This window comes from Antennarius striatus, chromosome 7, assembly GCF_040054535.1.
Source record: "Antennarius striatus isolate MH-2024 chromosome 7, ASM4005453v1, whole genome shotgun sequence".
NCBI classification, from domain to species: domain Eukaryota; kingdom Metazoa; phylum Chordata; class Actinopteri; order Lophiiformes; family Antennariidae; genus Antennarius; species Antennarius striatus.
Window position 1 is genome coordinate 6,784,405 of NC_090782.1, and position 21,124 is coordinate 6,805,528.

The following is a 21,124-nucleotide window of genomic DNA, read 5'->3' on the forward strand; positions in this document are numbered from 1 at the left end:
TATAATACATTAACACTAGTGTGGAAAGTTTGAGGGCGAATTACAAATTTTCGCACAAAAACTCAACAATAGATAAACTACCACAGTTTGTCGGTGTGGGTTTCCTCCAGGTTCTCCAGCGTCTTCCAACTGACCAAAAACATGCAATACAGGAAAACTGGAATGGATTTGCTGCCTGCAGGTGTGAACGTGAGTGGGAACGGTTGTTTATGTGTCGGCCCTGCAATGAACTAATGACCCAGTGTCAGCCAGGCTCTGCACAGGATATGCAGTTAAGGAAACTGGATGGATGGATTTATTGTAGTCGTGTTTCCAGTACAGGAAACCACCAGTGAGACGTGTCTGCTCCTGCACACCAGCAAGTATGTGCGTCTTTACACGTGTCTCTGTTGACATGAAGTGTGACAGATGAACATGTTTGGTGAGACACCCTAACATTGTCTGACACTCATATGTAAAACCTATATATATATATATATATATATATATATATATATATATATATATATATATATATATATATATATATATATATATATATATATATATATATATATATATATATATATATATATATATATATATATATATATATATATATATATATATATATATATATATATATAAAAAAGCTTCAACAACCAAATTCAGAGCTGCCTGCCTACTTCCACTCTTCTAACCCCACTCCCCTCTCTCAGCTCTCTCTTCTCCAACATCTCAGGCCAAAAATTATACAATACAGGATTAACGACATGCAGCCATTCACTCAAACCGCATATTGAGGGTTTTGCTATTTACATAACAGCTCCATGAGGAAAAAGACAGCATCAGTGAGAGCCTAAATCTCATCCTAAATCAGTGAGAGCTTCAAATTATAATGACGTGTTAATGTCAGACTTTGGGAGTTCTTGTCCTGCACAGGTAAATGTTTCCTTTTGCAGGATGTCAAACATTCAGCTGTAATATAGGAGGAGAGGAGAGAAAAATAAAGTCATTTCCACTCTGCATGCACAAACACACTTTGCCTGAAAAGGTAAATACAGACCACATTTCCAGACGGAGAAGCATAACATTAGTATGGAGCTGCTGCCAAATAATTTACCTCATGACCATGCACGCACACACACACACACACACACACACACACACACACACACACACACACACACACACACACACACACACACACACACACACACACACATACACACACACACACACACACACACGTGCCAAATTAGCACTTCAGTGTGTCAGTGATTATTTATGTCTGCATTCAAATGCATCAGAGATCATCTTAAGCTTTCATTATGAACAGTTGTTAAAAAAATAATCACATTTATTTGAGGAAAAAAGCTTTCAAATATGTTCCTGGCGAATAAAGTTCAGATGCTGTGATTGGATAATGAGTCATAGCCGAGCATGCGTACTGTTATGTGTCCTCTCACTGAACCGATACTCAGTTCATCATCATCCTAAAGCATCAAATGGACTCTGAAGGATGATGATTTCTATGTCGTCATGTTAATTGTTTTGCTGTCAGACTGATTCAGCTGTTCTGGCCCAGAGACTCGACACGCCGTCTCTCACTGCTTTGATCAAACACAGTTTAATTTGGAGTTCTGGTCACAGTGTTTACCAATGTATTACTCACCAGATATCCACACAATTTGAAATGATACAGATATATATATATATATATATATATATATATATATATATATATAAAGTTTATATATATAAAGTTAACCAGACCTGAGCTTGAAAGCCAACCAGAGACGAGTCAGGGAGTCAAACTGGTGCCCACTCCACTGCCACTAAAACCTGTACCATCGGAAAAAACTTTTCTTACACTGGAGCCCTGTTGGTAATTTCCACCAGTATCCTGGCCTCTGAAAGAGGAAATGAATGTCTACCTTTGGTGTGTACCTTTGGTGTGTGCACTTCACAGACACACGAAAGCCACTTAGATGACTCTGAATCTGCCACATGCCAGCTACGTACATATTGGTGACAGTGTCCTGTCTGTCATCTTACTGTACCTTACTTTAACCTCCCAGATTCAGAACTAACACACACTTAATGGTAAACTTTGAGTTGTCTGTACTGATTCTAACTGATTTGTAATTTTTATTTATGATATTGACATATACATTTTAAAAAAGGAATTCTTGCAATGTTGAACAAAGTCAAAATATACTTTAGATTTTGCATACATACCTGGATTTGCAAATTGAAAAATCAACTCTGCAAACACTTTCATCAAAATTTATTTTTTAGACAGAATAAAAGGAATAAAGACATTCAGACTCAATTCAGCAACAAGCAGTAATGGACACACAGATAGCTGATGAATGAAGTGGAGCCTTTGATTGAGAGACACCATGTTTTACATTAATATAGAAGCCCAAACAAGATCTGAAAGAGTGAAACAGTATTGAATGTTTGATGTGAAACACATTTCTCTAGTTAAGATCAAGAAATCCAAATAAAAGTTGACATTGCTCTGTGGCAATTGACGAGTAAATAGTTGTTTGCTATGACACTTATAAGCACTACAAGTGTAACTAACTTGTTTAGAAGTGGGAATCTATGAGAATTTGAATGTTTTATTTTGATTCTTGATAACTTATTTTAATCAAAATCAATCAAATTAATCAATTCTGGATCAATGAAACAAATAGGGATTTACTCTCCGGGATGTGAAACACAAGAGGGTTAAACTGACTGTTGATGCTGATGGTCACCTACTAATCAGGTAGGAGGACAAAAAACAAAGTGATGCTTCTCTTCCACATATCAGTAACTTGGTTGCATTCATTTTGAGTCATGTCGCATTCATGTGCTTGTATAAGAATAATTAAATAAAGATGGTCAGCTGTTCTCTTGTTTCTCTAAGTAATCAGTACAAAATGTGAACAGAATATTTTTCGTCTTGCATCGTCAATTTGATTTAATAAATGAAAAACATGCTCAGACATCTGCCTCGTTTGCCTGACATCACCCATGGGGCTGCGCTGTCGGCTTGAAGATGATTTCATGAAAGCATTTTACGCTTTTGTGAATCATTTAGAATCAAAGTGTTCACAGAATGCAATTATTTTTCGGTCAATTATTTATTCCTCCTTGGTGTGATAAGTAGTGACTAGTTGGACTGCAATGTGTAAAAATCCTTGTTAGAAGAAGGATTTTTTGAATCTGTAACTCTGTCTTTCAAAGACGTTAATCAAATTTAAAGGGAAAATCAGAGGTCCAGAGATCAAAGAGGTCAATATTGGCATTTTTTAAAAATTGCATCTGCTCGTAGAACAATCTGACATATTTTGTCACTGTAGTCTAGCCTGCTGGCTCTGACTCTTGTTGACTGGAGTCTCAGACACTCAGCCTCTGGGTGCAGCCTTACAGACTGTCAGGCTGTGATAAGGATGGTTTCTGTGGCGCTGCTGATGTCAGCAGTTAGTTGTCAAGGCTTCCTGGCTGTCTGTGGAACTGTGGAATTTCTACCCTCCTTGCAATCTCCAGCTCTGGCAGGCAGGGGCGACTGACTCCTCTGCCCATCCTGCAGGCTTAACATGTCGCACTGCCTTCAGCAAATAGCACCTGGAGCGCAGAGGAGGCTCTGCTCTGACCCTCCGTCACACTCAGATTCACTCCACTGACCGCTCTGACCAAAGAAGGTGTGGGCTCCACAGAAGAGCTGTGTTTGGATGAGAGGAAGAGTGGAACCTGCTCAAGCCCAGTGTGATGTATTTGCTGTATGTAATCCATGCATTATCTATTGTAGTTTCCCATCATTTGCATCCATGACATTTTATCTTGACTTATTTTTTGTACATGTTTGATATTTTGACCTTTTTCTTGCTGCTGTAAAAGGTTCCCCAAAGTTACATTTCAGTAAAGCTATCATGTTTACTTTGATAAGAGCAAAGGTCAATCATACAAATAGCAATTTGAGTAAAGTTTTATTAAAAATTCAACTTATGATTCAGTGATTTCAAAAGTGAAAGTAAATATTTACGTAGTTGCACTTATTGCACACTAGAGGCAGTAAGTTTTTTTTGCCTCTGGTTATTCTTAGATTAGGTATTTTTCAAGTTATCATTGAGCTTGTACTTGTGTGTGTAATTGACTGTAAATTTATACAAATATCTTTTAAAACGTGCCACCTTGCACTGAATGAATCACAAAATCTAACATAAAATCGGATAGTAGTAAGTGATGGAGTGAATGTAACGGATTGAAGTGCTGACAAGCAGACAATCAAGAATAAGCAGCTAAAGCTTATACTGAGTGCAGAGTATAGATCTCATGTGAAACACGCTGGTGAAATGTTAAGCATCAAAAAACATTTGAGTAGTTAGATTAAATCTGAAACTGGATATCAAATCCAGAGACGCAGCAGACAGCAGAAAAGCTAAATAAATAAATAAATAAATAAATAAATAAATATATATATATATATATATATATATATATATATATATATATATATATATATATATATATAAAGTTTATAAAATTAATTTAATAAAATAAAATTTAATAAAAGATGACTCTTACCAATGAAGAATATGAGTTTTTTATATATATATATATATATAGTAGTATATATATATATATATATATATATATATATAAAGTTTATAAAATTAAGAAAATAAAATTAATAAAATAAAATTTAATAAAAGATGACTCTTACCAATGAAGAATATGAGTTTTTTATATATATATATATATATATATATATATATATATATATATATATATATGACTCTTACCAATGAAGAATAAGAGTTTAATATGAATAAATATAAGAATACTCGAGTATTCTTATTCTCGCGCTGTTTTTTCCCCCGGATCATTCTGATTAAATTATCGCAACTCAAGGCCGACGTACACGTTTTTACGATTTAACATTATCACAGTCAGTGGGCGAAACTTTGCTGGTTCTTAAATTATTAGAAAGTGAGCGTCCCCTTGTGTCCACGGAAGGAACGGCACGCTGCGTGGGTCAACGTTTCAAGTAATGAACCTCTAAGCTTCATTAGTGAGTCGCATTAGAATCCATTAATAGAGAGCAATAAATTCTGTTAATTGCGTTCCATTTGATTTCGGATTGTTTGACACGTGACGCGTGATGTGACGTCATCAACATACGACGGGATACCGGTAACCCGACTGACTGGGTGCATCGCAGAACGGCCAGAACAGCAAGACGAAGGAATGGCGAACCAAAACAAGTTGGGCACCGGTCACACGGTGGCTCTGCTCGTGTTTGTGTCGGTAGCGGCTTTTGTCCCAGCTGATGCTTCTGCTTCCCCGACAAGTAAAAGTGTTCCGTTCGACGTCAAACCGGGAGGAGAGAAGCACACGGTCACCGACAGCCTGGTGAGTAACTGATGCATTCTGAAGCTAAAATGCTAACATAACCAGCCGCACATATTATTGTAGCTTAATTCCTCGTTAACGTTCGCATATTTAGCACAGTTTCTATTAGTTTGAGGAACATAATAGTTAAAGAGTAAATACGAAGGCATCCCTGGATACGTTTTTTAAAACATGTGTGTTTTCATTAGAGCGCATAACTTTATATGTATAGTTGATATTTATGATTACATCGAGAAAACTACAATCACTGTTCGCGGGTTGATGACGTCACAGCCCGTCAAAGGATGACACGTCGCTGCCACAACGGCTCCGTTCATTGGCTGGAAAGTTCGAGCGCTTCTAAACTCATTCTACTCCTGTGACGTTCGAATAGAATGAGTGGATTATTATGTCTGACTAATGATGGATAAATGGCGTTTGTATAAAATAGGTTAAGATTAAAATAAAATAATTTGTAACGACAGACGAGCAAGATAAAAAAAAGAAAACTGAAGCTGCACAGTGATTGTTTTTATTTTTTCCGTTTAGAGATGACATTGTGCATTTGTGGTCATTTAGTTTAAGATCAATCGATCAATGACGCACAAGCTCCTGATAGCAAGCAACAATCCAATTTCCATCTGGTTCAGAAATGTGTTTGATAAATAGTAGAATACATTACTATCACATGATCGTAACTGATTGATCAATAATGAACATATTTTGACGATGCTCTAAACCACATTCATTCCTGTTTCAGAAGCAGTATAAATGCTCATTCACCTATGCTTCACAGGGGGGAACCAATGAGGCAAGTTTCTCTCTCTCTGGTTTGTCTGTTTGCTTGTATACACAAGCAAATAGATTGTGTTTATGTTTGCTCACACAAGCATCCATGTGTGTCACTGTAGCGTTAATCCGTTGTTGTTCGTCTATTTTTGTTCGACAGGAATGGATGATGAGCCTGGGACTGAGTGATGATGACACGATGTTTTCCTGCACTCTGTGGAGGTGAAACTAACCCTCAAACAGAGTTTCTAACTGCAGTGGATTAAATGTTCGGTCTAGTGACACTTTGCGTTTTATTTTTTGCCAGGCCCCAGGGAAAGTCCTACCTGTTTTTCACTCAGTTCAATGTTGAACTGAACGGAGCCAAAATCCATTTCGCCAATGGATATGTAAGTACTGTAGGACCGTCACTGTGCCTGTCTGTTAATGTGATTTTATCTTGAGTTTAACATCATGGGATACTTTATTTGTGTTTTTAATTTCTGCTGTGTTTAATACAATAAAAATGACACACTGAGGTAAACACAGACAGAATATCTCACTCATCAGTCGGTTACATCTTAAATTTGGTTTGATATTGTCTCTTTGAGAAGCAGCCTGAAAGTTCTGTCATGTGGATCCCGTTCAGCCACATCGTCAAACAAGTCAAACTCTGTTAAACACAGTGAGGGAAGACATCAAACCTTTAGTTTAACATGGCCTCCTTTTACAATTAAAGAAAGTAAATGTGTTAACTCATACATAAACCCCCAATTCAGACACATTTCTTGACAAGTTACATAATGTATCCTGAAAAATGAGCTGGGCCATCCCGGTCCCCATAGGTTCATCATCACATCATTGGGTGACTGGTGGTTTAATCCCAGCTCCTGCAGCCGACGCGTCCTCTTATGAGTGATGGGGTTAATGCTTATTGCTCCCAGCGAGCGAGCGGCATGGCAGCCTCTTCCAGCACAGTATGAATGTTTGTGTAAATGGGTGAATGCTGTCTCATGTTGTTAAGAGCTTTGAGAGGTCTTTTAGCCTAGAAATATGCGGTTTCAGTGCAGTCTGTTTACCACTTGTCGCGGTGTACACCGCTGTTGGAGCAGAGCTTCTGTCAGACATTAAACCTCACAACAGTTTACTGCTTAATCAAGACAAACAGCAGAAAATAGGTTTTCCTCAAATATGTTTTGCAGTTTCATGCACCCTGTCGGTGTTGAGATCACAGCGTCTCATTCCTGAGAATTTACACTGTCTGCACTTATGTCAGACAACCAAGGCAAAGCACAGTCGAGCATTTTTGCATAGCCTGCAAATATGCATCAGCAATAAAGCAATGTATTTATCAAGCTCGAGATTAGGTTTTGAGTTTTGTATTTTAGGCCACATCTATCACCATTTAGACTCTGGGATGGTCGTCTGCAGCAAAAGACATACAATGGGTATCCTGTGTAAAGCTGCAGATAGTTATTTTGCTGTAAGCCCCTTTTCTGCTTGTGCTAGACAAATTAAATGTATTGGAAAAAGTCTTCAATTTGATTATACATGATTGGAACACGGGGCCATCCGGACCTTTGTCTCATCAAGCTCACAGAGACCTGGAAACATTTCAGGACTTTGGTAAAAACCAGCTATGTTTTAGTATACTTTCCAACAATATAGAACATTCAGTATTTTTTAAAAAATTCTTTTGATAAGATTGTCAAATCTTTGAAAAGGTGACAATGTTCATTACGGTTTCCCAGAGTTCAAAGCAATGCCTTAAAAGAACAAATTTTATTCGACCCACAGCTCCAAACCCAAAGATGTTCAGTTTATGAAGAGAAAAGCAGCACGGTCCTCAAATGACTGAAGCTGGAGCCACAAAATGATTGTAATCGATTCATTTTCTCCGCTCTAAAATAAAGCACCGTTGTTAGTTTTAAACTTATAATGCTACGTACAAATCAATTTTTTTTTCATTGTTTTACAAGATTGTCCTGATATCCATCAACTTGATGACGCAAAAGTCACGCGATAAAATTTCACCCGTTACCTTCAGAGAGCAGCGCTGAATATACATGCTTTACAGTCCTGAGAAGTGGTTACTAAAACATGCGGTACGTATGTATGTTAATCTATTGTTAGGTCTATAGTCCCTTAAGCTACACCCCAGCTAGAATCGTCTTTGACAGACACTCAGAATAATAGAGAGCCTTTATGTCTCTTGGAAGTCAAACGTTGAGTCATCATGACTTTGCTCATGTTGTCTCTCAGAAGGTCAACGCTCAGACTCTGAGGTCAGTCACTTTGCGTAGGTCTGCCGTGTCTGATGTGGCCGTCGGTGAAATTGAGCACACCTTGACACTCCTCCTTCCCCGAGCAAGGACATCACTGACACACTGTCATTAGCGAGAGCACATCCGTCCCCGTCCCACCCTCCTGCTCTGGCTCCGTGTCCTGCAAGTAGAAGACAAATGCAAAGAAAATAACGTCACCAAGCAACTGAACAAAAATAAGCTCATGCCCAAAAACAGGCACGCCGTCCACCCTCTCCCCTTGACCTTGTCGTCACATCCTCCCACTAGCTCGGCCAGACAGTAACAATGAAATACTGCCGCTTCTTGTTTTTTTTTCCCCATTCTGCTTTGTGTGTTTTAAATTGTTTTCGTCTTTCTTGCCTCTTAACTTTCCTCCTCCATGTCTTCATTACTGCTGCTGTGTTTGTCTCCAGTCACAGACGGCGCCAGCGGGACAGGACGTGCCTTTGAAATCGGACGAATTTAGCATAGGAGACTCAGCAGGTAAGAAAATTATTACGTTTCCCAGTTTTCAATCAAGTCCCTCTGCTTATGTCAATCTCACCCCGCCCCCCATCCATCCCTCCCTCACATTGTGATTTTTCTTTCTTTCCCCCCTAACCATAAGCCCCAGCTGAGAGTGGGTTGCCATTCCTCCCTGTTGTGTTATTTGTTGTTCTACAGTTTGCACAAATCCCTGCTGTAGTTTCACTTCTGGACTTTGATTAGCCGCATTTCATGAGTCACACAGGAATTCTCTGTTGCTACCATTTTCAGCAGATTAGACACTCCAGCACGGGAGAAGCTCATAGAGACACACACAAAGCAACAATCAGAGACTTGTATAATTTAACTGCCTCCACTTCCTCTCGGAATTTATGGCGACACAGTCCCCAACGGTAGTACAGTAGGTGAATAAGCTTTTAAGTATAGTATATCTGTGAACGGTCCCGTTTATTCACAAATGAAATAACATGTTGACGCTCATCGGGCTGCATGTTGTCCACAAGGGGGCGTTGTTCAGTCACTAACGGAACAGTTCCGCTCAAGCAAACGCGCACACCCTAGCGGAAAGAAAGGTAACTGCAGTTTACACCTGTAAGGTCCTCATGATGGTGAATAGTGTGACAGGAGGACTAAAATCACGGACTATAGCTGTCTGTGTTTAAGGTTTTACTTCTTATGTATTATAATTAGACTGAATACGCTCTGTTAGTTCAACCCATAGACTTGTCGTGTGTGATTCCACGCATAAAATAATTTGTTCCACATGTAAAGGCGTTGTTTGTTTGATACGCACATATTGTTGCTATTAACTGACTCAAATTCAGATGTTTTCCAACAACCTTTTTACAGATTAATAATAAAGTGATTTTATCACCCTCTTCTGCAGCAGCTGTGTCCATATAGCTACACTTAACCTTGCTGGTGCTGTAAATTGCAAATGATTTTAAAAGCCCAACTGGTTGTTGTACTGTACGTCTTGTCCACTCATTCACATGTCGAAATGATCACACACATAAAGGTGGGAGAGGTGAGCTTAATGGTTTCTACTGACAGTCGCCCATGCGGCGCTAACAACCTGAGTACTTTCTGAATTACCTTTGACTCCCAACACACTCGCAGTTGGAAAATAACCACGTACACAGTAATCAGTCTCTCAGTGATTCAACAGAAAATATTCTTCAATGTACAAAGAAATAGTTTCAAAGTTTAATATGACAAACAGCAAAACCACAAGTCGCACGCACGCACGCACGCGCACACACAAACACACACACACACACACACACACACACACACACACACACACACACACACACACACACACACAATCACCAGATCCAGCTGCCACTCAACCAAAGGGAAATGAAATTGCAATAATTCCTTGCTGGCAAATTGCAGCAGCTCTCTGATTGTGTAAAAGGAGCGCTTCTATGGAGCTAATGTCCCGGTGCTGTTATTTATGCTGCTGCTACAGCCCACAGGCATTGGAGGCTGCGTGGACTTGAAGGTTTGGGACTGCTGGCTCTGCAGCGAGACGGCAAGACTGTCTGCTTTCAGGCGTTTTAGTTCGCATCAGTGACTCCGTGTGTCCTTGTTTGTGTTTTAACGTCGCCTCTGTCTCCTCTCTGACCTGCAGTGACCCACGTGGAGGGAAAATTCCGCTCTCAACTTTCCAAACTGACAGTCGTTGGAGTGATAAAACATGATGAGCTGTAACCCTTCAGACGTCTGAAACGGCTTTGGTCGTCTTTTGACCAGTCAGAGCACCTTGGTTAGTTCTGGGCCGGGCTGCTGCATCAGCTCAGGATTCGATGAAGGACCGATTCATTGGGAATTCTGCTGGAGTGAAAACCAAAAGCGGAAGTGGGATGACATTACCTATTCTTACTGTTTCTGTCATACGTTTAATCATCAGTAAATTAATGTTTTGGAACATTTACAGTGGTTTAATCTGTTACCCCATACAAAAAATACAGCAGGGAAATAGTTGATGGCATGTGGGATTTTTTTTATTTTATTTTATTTTTTTTACGCATATTCTATTTCTACCAGGAAAAAGTGCTTCTATAGTGGTTTGTCAGGCTGTAAGAATTACCGATAAATTCTCTTTTACTGGGGATGTATGTGAGTGCATAGAGGAGGATTGGTGTCTAAAGGGTTGTAGATTATAGATAACATACTTAGAGTAGGAAGGGATTTATCCATCGTGTGTAATCCAGAGAGGAAAGTGAATAATCCTCAGTAGCGTCATCACACACGCAGAAACAATTACATTTTCTTCAATCTCATCCTGTTCCAGATAACTAAGTACACATTTTATCCCTTGATCACCAATTAGTACCACACTTGATAAATTTTTTTGTCATGCTTGTATTATTGGCTACAAGGCATCCACGTAATAGAGCAGATCGAATCTTCATAACATGATATGAAGATATGGGCTGGAGCTAACAGTGTTTTTCCCTTTGGTTACATTTTTAATGGTGTCATTGTGAATTCATTGAGATAAAGAGGCAAGAAGGAAATATGTTTAAGAAATATGGACAAATGATAATTACTGACTTTACTTCTTAATTGTCTTCTTAAGTGTTATTTTATTTAGATACAGTGCAAAATTTTCTATTTTTTTTAAAAATACGTGTTTCTAATTTCAGGATATTTCATCCACTTCCGATTATAATTTTTTATGTGTTACCCAAAAATACGAATTAAGGCAGAAGATGATGAATATATGTAAAAAAAGAGTTGCCCTAGTGTAATATTTTTTACATTCTTCAATGTCACACTTTTGGACCAACAGGGATTTTGTTCAGAAGTAAACCGTCATGAGTCCGGGACGCCTTCCTCTAGGCTACAGTTTTTTTCCCCCGTTCATTGATCCAATCCTGTTACATCCACAGATGAGATCTCGGGATTGATTTCAGATTTAAGGATTTTGCCGGTTTGATTGTGAGGTGTGATTACTCTCTGAGGTTCGTACCTTGTTTGGTCTGGGATTTTGGTTCTTTCATCTGTCTGGAGGTCATCCTCCGGATTTCAGGAAATACTTAGTTTGTGTTTCACCATCAAGGCTCCCTCTGGGGTCACAACAGACAATGACCAACGAGCAGATGCTGACCTGGAATGGAGAAAAACTTATTTTGTAGATGCTGTCTTTTTCTGCCTTTGTTTGTTGGCTGGTTCATGATGAAATGCAATGGGTGCTTCAATAAAGACATATTGTCACTGTTCTGGAAATAACTTGGGTGTCGTTGTCTTGTTGTGTCAAGAGGTGATCTCATTGAACCTCCCACAGCCTCATTAAAAGGTAAACATGAAAAGAATGCCGGCATCTGAGCAGAACCATTAAATATTCGGAGATGTGTCAGACGGGCTACGCCTCTGAACATGACACAGCAGCCTTTTCTGCCCTCCTCACATCTGTTATAATGACATTAGTAGCAGTACTAATACAGTATATTCCTGTTTTCAATATGTAGGTGAAAACAGTTTTTCAGAATTTCAAAGTAAGCTTCATGTGAAACTTAGCATTGGAATAATTATCATGAAAAATGTGCTTGAAAGCGTATTCTGCAAGCGTACTCAATTAACATATATTGTCTTTGGATAAATGTTTCCATGAGATAAAGAGCTTCCATTGTTTCTTCTTAATTTTCTGGGGGAAATGGGCTTTGCAGGGAGGATCTACTAAATCCAGAGGCACATATGGGAACGTATAGAGCGTTGATCTTTGTGGGCTTACAGAGATATAGAGCCGGGGGGGATTTATTCATTTTATGTTAAGCCAAGAGAAAATCAGTAATCAAGATTGTCCTCAAATTGTTATCTGTCTGTCTATGATCAGAAGAACAACACGTTGATGTTGCTTTAGCAAAGTTTGACAATTACACTAAACTGTAGAAAACCTCTGTCTCACATAGAGAAACCTATTGTGTAGAGTTCAAACAAATCACAGCAAGATGTGCTAAGAAATTCCTGCATTCTTTCTTGTAATTAAGCATGCGATGAAAAGCTTTCAGTTCTATTTCCAGTTTTGCAGCTTTGTGGAGAAAATACTTGTCAAACGTGTTCTCGAGATGGTTGTTCCACTGAGTAATATGCCTCTGCAGTGTGATGACTATTTGTTTACTGCCTGTTTACAATGTCTCTGAGACTCAGAGCTGCCTCTACGCTGTCATCCCAAACTTAAACACATACCAGTATCACTACCGCTTACCATCTGCTGCCAGTAGACGTGTTTACTTTCAACTTCTGTCCCTGCAGTGCAGCCATCAGGAAACCATCGACGCTCTATGCTGCCAAACTGTTTTAGATTATGATGACACGTGAGCGTTCAAGAGCCTTGATCAGAGACATTTGGAGCCTCGCTTGGAGAGTGAGCAACTCTGGGCGTTGTCAGTCCAGCTCTCATGTCCACACTGAAGTATCTCACCAACTATCAACTTGATTTCTTTTTATATCCATGGCCCCAGACTTCACCGGCGTTTCCTCCAGTGCCATCAGCAGACCTGAGTAAAAGGCCCTGACATTTTTTACAAGAACATTTGGCCCAGACGTGAAGGTTTAGGTCTTTCTGCTGTGCTTTTAGGTCTCAAACGTTACCAACATATGACCTCTGTAACAATCAGGTGTCAACTCCATGTGGCTCCTTCTGTCCTGAGAGAAATAAATCATTAAAAACCTGAGGTTTTACCCTGACCTGGAAGCTCAGAACCACTCTGTACATCATCAGGTAAGATAGATATTCACTATAAATGGGCCGCTTTGCTTTGTTCTTTGAGAAAACAATAAAACGAATAGCATTAGCATCCGTCTAATCTGTGTGTTTATTGCTTGTTGGCTGTCGTTAGCCGTGTCATTACTCCACATTCAGAAGGTAAACGTTGCATTTGTGTCACATCACCGTGTTCATCAGCCACCAGCATTGCTGCTGTCTACAGGTGTATTTATAAGTTTAAAGTTTGTTCATGTTAATTAGCCCACAAAAATACCATGATTTCAGTCTAATAATTATTTAATGCGTTTTCAAACCAAGATCTAGCTAATTCCTCTGTGTGGCATATTTCCATTGTTTTACAGAAACTATTAATACATAATAATATATTAATATCATAAAAATATATTAAAAGAGAAAATGGGATTGTCAGGGCCTGAGAACGGGAAGGAGTCAGAAGGTACTGATGGACTGATTCACACCAAACACACACCAGCTTTATCCTTCCACTTTAGCTATGAATAGATACTGAAAGAACTGAAGTAAAACTCTAGAGAAGACATTAGATGACTTACATGAGTAATCAATGTCTGGGATGTGTTCATTTTTTTGCTTTTACACATACTGACTATCGTTTCTCTCTCTATACAGCTAACATTTGGAGGGTGGCAGATGGAGGTTGTGGCGGGTCGGTCAAGTCAGAGGCAGCAAAGGAGATGGAATTTTAGCCGTATCAGGGGCCTGGTGAAGGGTACAAAGACCCACCAGCTGCCCCGTGTCCCCTCTGACATGAGCGCACCGGGCTGGTGACCCAGTCATCTGTTCACTACCTGTTTGGCCTTGGTACGTTCTTCATATTAGGAGACCTTTTCTGTCTCTTCAAAGATCTTGGGCCAGAGTTTTGGAGCAGTGAGCCACAGCAGCCTGAGCTTCAGCTCTCATTGTCCCATTGACATCAGTTACTCGACCCCCTGATTCATGTGAGTGGATGTGTGGTTGCATAGGTTGAGGTACTCTCAAGGAATCTTTATTTTACTTTGTCTTGACATTTTGCAGTAACTTCAATGTCTTTCATATTTTCTATTTAATTAGTCCCTCTCTTTTGCCCTTTCACTGTGCAATCTGTGCGAGTCTGAGAGCCGGGGTGAAAAGTGAGCATCTGCGTAGAGGCTCTTGTTACCATAGATTTACACCAGACAGATGTGACTGTGCCCTCAGTATGTTCTGCCTGTACACTCAAGAGATTTGTGCAGAGAGAAGCAAAATGATGCCCATGGAGCCAAGATGTTCTGGACACTCACCTGAAGCTGCTCATACATCCTGTCACCTTGGTGAGCCTTAAATCACCCTCCATTCCGGCAGATTCATACTTGTGGCTGGTCCTGTGACTATGGCACTGTTTGTTCATCCTCCTCCTCCTCTTCCTCCTCCTCCTGCCCCTGCTGCGTCATCTCACACTGTGGTCAAGAGCAGCCGTCTTTTCTCAGGGTACGGAGGAGCTTTGCGGGGTTCCTTCACTTTCTTTGTGGATTCAGAGGTTTTGTTATGGGGGTACGGGGGAGGCTTACGACCTCTGCGGCCCTGTCCCGTTGGTGGTTTAGCTGTGGTTGCAGTAGACATCTGCTGCGGTCTGTGGATGGACCCCGCTGACGATGCTAGCCGCTCCCCGTCATCGTTGGACAAAGTTTGACTTTCCGTGTCAGTGGGTGGGCGGCCAACAGATGGAGGCTGGGTGGATGATGGAGAGAGCTGCCCAGCAGATGGGTGATCGCCTTGTTGTGTGTCACAAGACCCAGTTTCATTCCGTACGATGACAGAAGAGCTGAAGGTGGGGGGTGGTTGAGTTTGTGGGGACAGCGTCGAGGGAGGGGAGACCTTGATTGAAGAGCAAGGCCTACTGGAGTGAAGCTGAGAAGTGGAACTGTTGGAGTGATGAAGGTTAACCGTGATAGGGGAGAGTCCAGGGGTGGGCGGCCGACCGGGGAGGCTTCTTTGGGGGGATGAAGTAAGGTCATGGGAGGTGACATTTTGAAGTTGGAGAGGATTACACGAAGATCGATTATTGTTGTATTGCAGTGACAAACCTTGTCTAGAGGACAACCCTAGACTGGATGTGTACTGAATATTGTCAGTTCTCTCTGATGACAGGCGCAGCAGCACGTGTGGTGGCGACTGGCGCCTGCTGTGATGATCCCTCCTGAGGGAGGCAGATGAGTCTGTGGTTCCTGCCTGGTCTCCAGGTTTTACACACCTCTGATGGGTGTTGCCTGCTGTCGCCTCGCTGGAGCCGGTATCTGAACCAGAGCTGGCGTCGCTGACAAGCTCGGTATTGTCGCCTCCCGTTGTCCTCCACTGCTCCTCCTCACTCAGCTCAATGGATGATGTTAGATAGTCGATCTGCTGAACCACCTAGAGGGAATGCACACAATGGTGGATAATTACAAACTAACAAGCATGAGTGGAGGTAAATGGAACGCTCCACTAGTTTTACTTTTCAGGAGTAGTTTCAGACTGAAAGCATCGACATTACTTGATCTATATCTCTGAATGGCCCTTCCAGCCTCACCTACATGTCTACAACATCAAAGATGTGGATGTTCATAGGGCATGGAAGGCCCTGTGAAAAGCTGGAGTTGCATTGTGGGAAATGTAGGATCCAGGAATTTTGGAGTTTGAGCCCCACCAGGGACCAGAGGTCCACCAACAGTGTAAAAGCAACCATTTACAAAGATATGTAACGGAAGAGGGTAGCAAATTAAAATCTAATCAAAGCAATAATGGCGACACTTTCAGAAAGTTTTTTGCATGTTTTTTAAATGTTTATTTGGGTAGTAAAGGGAAGACGAAGAAAGTCTTACATCTGTATGCCACCAGGTCACGTCAACACAACACGGATCAAGTGCATTTTTTTTCTATGGAAAAGTCATCTTTAACAAGATCATCAGTAACAAATTCAAAATGAATAGAATGGCCTCTAAAATAGCTCTAAATAGATTAATAAAAGTTTGCTTTGTGTTCTTCCTGTCCAATGCTCCAGTTTCTTCTGTTTAGCATTAATCTGTACGTATGCCAACATTTTTTTTTTTTCTGAAAAAAATGTTTGTCTCAGCCTAGAAAGCAAAAGATTACTATTCTGGGAAACGTGTAAGACACACTTAAATGGCTGAGGATGGTAGAAAGAATGCTGTACAATATATCATACACAGATATACACACCTAGATGCATATATTTAAATGAGTGCATGCAATGTGTGAATGTACACAAACGTGACACATGCATATGAATGCAGACACACACACACACACACACACACACACAGACACACACATGCAATGATGAAGACTGGAGAGATTGGGGAAAATTACACTGGGGAGAATGTTTGACCTATCTCTCCACCTGCTCTATGTGAGCAGATAAATCCACAGCCCTTCACAACAGATGAATTATTGTTTTGTTCTGCGTGTTCAACAACCTCCCCACTGTTGTCAAAAGATGACCTGTTTCTTTTTTTTTCTTCTTCTTTTTTTTTCAATGCAGTAGCTTTTGGGGCGAGGCGTTTTTACATTACTTTGAAGCACAGCTCCTACATACAAATCGAGTGACCTTGGGCAGGTGTTTGTTTGTTAATGTATGAAATCAGAGGAGATGAAAAGAGGAGGACCCTTGTTTTCATTTGCTGCTCCCAAGAGGCTTTGCTTAAAACAACATTTTTTGACCCCTCAAGACTTTTGCGTAAAGCGCTGGTGTGTACTGAGACATTTCTTGCAGATCTCGGTCATTTAAGTTTCAGCTTAACTTGGTTGTTTTGCTTGAAGTTCTGAGTCATAGTGCAAATTTTAGTCCCCTGAGTAAGACGATCACCATATTCATGTGTGAGCCTGCTTTTGTTTTGTTCTTTTTTTTCTCCTGCTCTGTGAGTGGTCTTAAGCATTGCTTTAATATTTGTGTAGTCTCTGTCTAAATGCATTAAAGTCTTGCTCCCGTTCCTTTTTAGAGAAGTGATTGATTATTAAATAACACGAGGGTTGCTGCTGCTGCTCATGTAACAGAATATTAAAAAAGGGCTTTGAAATAAATATGGGACCAAAGTCTTCTCTTGTGTCTTATCTCCTTTTGATCTGACGTCTCTGTTGTGAAAATTTGGGATTTTCTATCACAATGTCTGTCTGCCCCCCCCCCACCCCTCCTTCATTCTCTTTTGTTTGTAGCCCCTATGCTCTTTAATCAGTCTTATAATAATGCTGCCACAAAAAAGCCTCCCAGCAAGGATGGTGAGGTCATTCCCTCTGGTTTAGCTGCGACCTTACAGACACAGATCAAATGCCAAGAGGATAGATTTACATGTCACTTTAACTGAGTAAGAAATACAAGGCAGGGATGCTCACACATAAATGGATTATAAAAAAGCATCCAGCTGTGCCTTGGAGCATCGTATGTACAAGCGAAGAAGAGATGAGAGGGGATGCTAAAAGAAGAGGAGATCCCAAAAGGAAGGCGACTGCTTTCCCTAATACCACAATATAATTTCAGCACCGTCTGAATGCATCATGCAAATGAAGCAGAACTCTTTTCTGCTTTAGTCCTATGAAGATTTATGCAAGAACTGTTCATGGTGGTGGGTACATTTGCAGACAGATGATAAAGGAGAGTTTGGAGAAACAGTTTACAGACCGTTGGTAGATTTATGCATGTTTGATTCTGCTGATGATGATGTTTTTATATCCTGCCTTATATTTAAGAGTAGAAGCCTCCAAGATTTTCTGCACAAGCATGAACATTTCCTGTGTCAAGAAATGTCTAAATGAATTTCAGAGGATGCAGTCACATCCTCTCTGTAGTGTGTTCTGCTTTCATCTTGTGCCTTCTGTATTGTGTTATGTGCATTATTCAGTAAAAAGCCTTACCTCTTTCATTTCCTGGTGAATGTCCCTCAAGGCTCTGAGAACCTGTTCCAGGTTGACCACCACACGTTTAATCTGGTTTCGAACTACTGTCCTGGTGCAGCCAGCTTCCTTCTTCTGTACCCCTCTGTCATTGGTCGGACTGTACTGGACGCACGCCTGGTTCTGGTTTGGTCTAGATTTACTGGAGCCCTGTAGAGTTGGGTTGTGGTTGATGCCTTCCTGGGGAACCTCAGTGGAGAAGATGACCCCATTGAGGGGTCCATTGACACCCTCCACAGGTGGTTCCCTCAGAGCTGTAAGGTCTCTGTGGCTTTTGGAGATCATGTTCCTGTGTTTATTATCACTGAAGCTGGTATCTGAGTTCAGCCAGTTGGATAAATGGAGGTCTTTTTGTTGGTAAATGGTACTACTGCCATAGTGACTCACCTTCCCCCTCTTGTCATCCGTTACCACCACAACAGGCGCCTTCAGGTTTGCCTCATCAGGAGAAGGAGCAGAAGGAGGCCCTGCTAGTGGCCCATACTTCCTGATTAAGGTGCTGGAACAGTCATTCTGTGATTGAGGGAGGTTCAGCTGGCTGCTGGGGTTCCTCACAAAGGTGAGGTTGTCCTGTGCAGAAGGTGGGCTGCTGCTCAGACCCTGCAGTCTCTCTCCTAGACACATTTGCATGTTGCGTTCTGGTTGCAGTTCTGGAGACTGGTTCCACCGGGGAGGACTATCCTTCCGTTGCTTACCCAGACCACCCGGCAGGATGTGATGCCCCCTCAGTACCACTGGCAACATTCTTGCCATCCCCACTCGATTACACCGCAGCTCTCCTTTCTTGGCTCGGTCCTTTCCCTGAATGGAGAAGAACCCGATCCCTTTGGCTCTTTCCAGATGGGTCAGGTTGTTGCGGACTTCCGAACTGGGTTTGTAAGGTCCATTGAGTCCCAGGTCACTGCTGTGGTGGGGCTTCAAACTATTACGCAGCCATGGGATGAAGTGAGGGGCATGGGACTTGAATCCTTTCTGCTCCCCAGGTGCTGGAGCGCTGCTGTCAGAGAACATGGTGATTGATGATGTCCAGTAGCCTCACAGCCAGAGGAAGATGCAGAAGAAGAGCAGGAGGATTCCCGAGACACAGTGAGCTTCTTCCTCTTTTTCCATGAGTCTCCTCCTACCTTTGCCATTAACATAGACTCAAAGTGTTCCGTCTCTAGTCTCCTTCCTCTTTCCTTTTCATCTCCATCTCCTACTCTGTCTTCAAAACTTTTATCTGCTTTTCACCCTCCTCCTGAGAGATTCCACCCACTACCATTTTCTTGCAAAACCCTGTTTCTGATTTTAACCCCTGCCTCTTCCCTTCCGTCTCATCCCTCTGTTTCTACTGTTCCTCCCACTGTCATTGCCGTTGTAGTGCTCTTGAGCATTTCACCCCCTCATCGGGACAGCCTTGTAGATGCCGATGGCTTCGCTGTCTCTGTCTTCTCTCTCCGCCAGTCTGTGTCTCAATGGCTCACTTGCGGTGGAGGCTTTCTGTCTCTACATCTCTCTCTCTCTCTCTCTCCGTCCTCCTCTTTCTCTACTCCCCCCCACACTGCACTGCACTGTCTCCCATCCTCTCTCTTTCTTCCTCCCACTCCCTCTCACTGCTCTAACTCTGTTTCTCTATTTTCCTCTTCCTTCCCATCTCTTGTCTCTTCCCCCTGTTTCTCTGCTCCTATCTGAGAACCTCTTATCATCCATATCATCTATCTTTGTAACTATTTACTCTGTTTTCCTCCCCTTCCTGTCACCCCCCCCCCACCTCACAACCCCACCCCCAGTCCCCACCTCCCATTTGCCAAGGAGAACAGCTGAACTAGTGTTATTAATCCCCGTTAGCCAATGTATGCCCACGTGATTCCCCCTGCCTCTGTTCTCATCTGATTACTCCTTCTCCAGCTCAGTCCCTCACAATTAAATGCTGCTTAGGATACCGGAGGGGGTTTAAGGAGTAGGGGAGGAGAGCAGCAGGAAGGGATGGAGGAGGACGAACAGAGTGTGTGAGTGTGAGTGTATAATTACAACCTAAAGATCAGAGATCAGCACCAGTTTAACGGAAACTCGAAGACACCCAGCAACAAACAAAAACCTGCCTGCAGCACGGCTGTCCCAAGATTCCAAGATTATTGGAACAGTCTGCAAATAGAGTCTTGTTACATCCCTGTTGTTGTTGTTTTTTCATTTTATTTTCTGCTGCATATCAAACTTCCATTTGTTCCAATTACAAAGAGACAGCTGCTATATTTGGGCTTGGCATCCAAATTCCAGTTCTTGGGTGTGTTTATTAGATTTCTGTCTGTCTGACAAGCCGACAGACGCCTCGTAGGTGCCTTCTCACCCAACTGCATGGATGAATCCAAAATGAAACTACAGCAGCAAAGCCAACACAAAGGCCCTGACAGTTTGCTGTCACTCGGCCGTGAGACGCTCAATGCATCTGTCTTTCTGCTAGTCAGCATGGCAATCCATTCCTCTGGCACTGTATTGTTAAAATATGACTCCTGAAATACTGACTGCTGAAATGTTCTACTATAAAGGGATTGGGGGCGAG

General features: G+C 41.5%; 2 protein-coding genes across 3 annotated transcripts; one reads left to right on the forward strand and one right to left on the reverse strand.

The window, feature by feature from the left end:
• Positions 1-5,172: 5,172 nt before the first annotated feature.
• On the forward strand, positions 5,173-12,258 carry mydgf (myeloid-derived growth factor). The gene is made up of 6 exons (XM_068320376.1): positions 5,173-5,388; positions 6,128-6,178; positions 6,317-6,378; positions 6,464-6,545; positions 8,855-8,924; positions 10,564-12,258. The coding sequence occupies exons 1-6, from the start codon at positions 5,224-5,226 to the stop codon at positions 10,641-10,643; spliced, it is 510 nt and encodes a 169-aa protein (XP_068176477.1). The 5' UTR covers positions 5,173-5,223; the 3' UTR covers positions 10,644-12,258.
• LOC137599438 (uncharacterized) lies at positions 6,552-20,103 on the reverse strand. Of its 2 annotated transcripts, none has more exons than XM_068320374.1 (4): positions 18,547-20,103; positions 14,943-16,050; positions 11,908-12,045; positions 6,552-8,580 (listed from the first exon to the last, which is right to left on the reverse strand). In XM_068320374.1, exons 1-2 carry the CDS (start codon positions 19,594-19,596, stop codon positions 15,094-15,096), a joined length of 2,007 nt encoding a protein of 668 aa, XP_068176475.1. In that variant the 5' UTR covers positions 19,597-20,103; the 3' UTR covers positions 6,552-8,580; positions 11,908-12,045; positions 14,943-15,093. The 2 variants fall into 2 exon arrangements, with proteins under 2 accessions (XP_068176475.1, XP_068176474.1); XM_068320373.1 differs by lacking the exon at positions 6,552-8,580 and adding an exon at positions 10,249-10,763.
• Positions 20,104-21,124: the final 1,021 nt, after the last annotated feature.

Excerpts from the sequence above, each read along its gene's own strand:
- LOC137599438 (XM_068320374.1), bottom strand. The coding sequence starts at position 19,596 with ATGTTCTCTGACAGCAGCGCTCCAGCACCTGGGGAGCAGAAAGGATTC. Across the intron at positions 16,051-18,546 it reads TTCACCAGGAAATGAAAGAG|GTGGTTCAGCAGATCGACTA; the intron begins GTAAGGCTTTTT and ends CATTCCCTCTAG.
- mydgf (XM_068320376.1), top strand. The coding sequence starts at position 5,224 with ATGGCGAACCAAAACAAGTTGGGCACCGGTCACACGGTGGCTCTGCTC. Across the intron at positions 6,379-6,463 it reads TTTTCCTGCACTCTGTGGAG|GCCCCAGGGAAAGTCCTACC; the intron begins GTGAAACTAACC and ends ATTTTTTGCCAG. Across the intron at positions 6,546-8,854 it reads TCCATTTCGCCAATGGATAT|TCACAGACGGCGCCAGCGGG; the intron begins GTAAGTACTGTA and ends GTTTGTCTCCAG.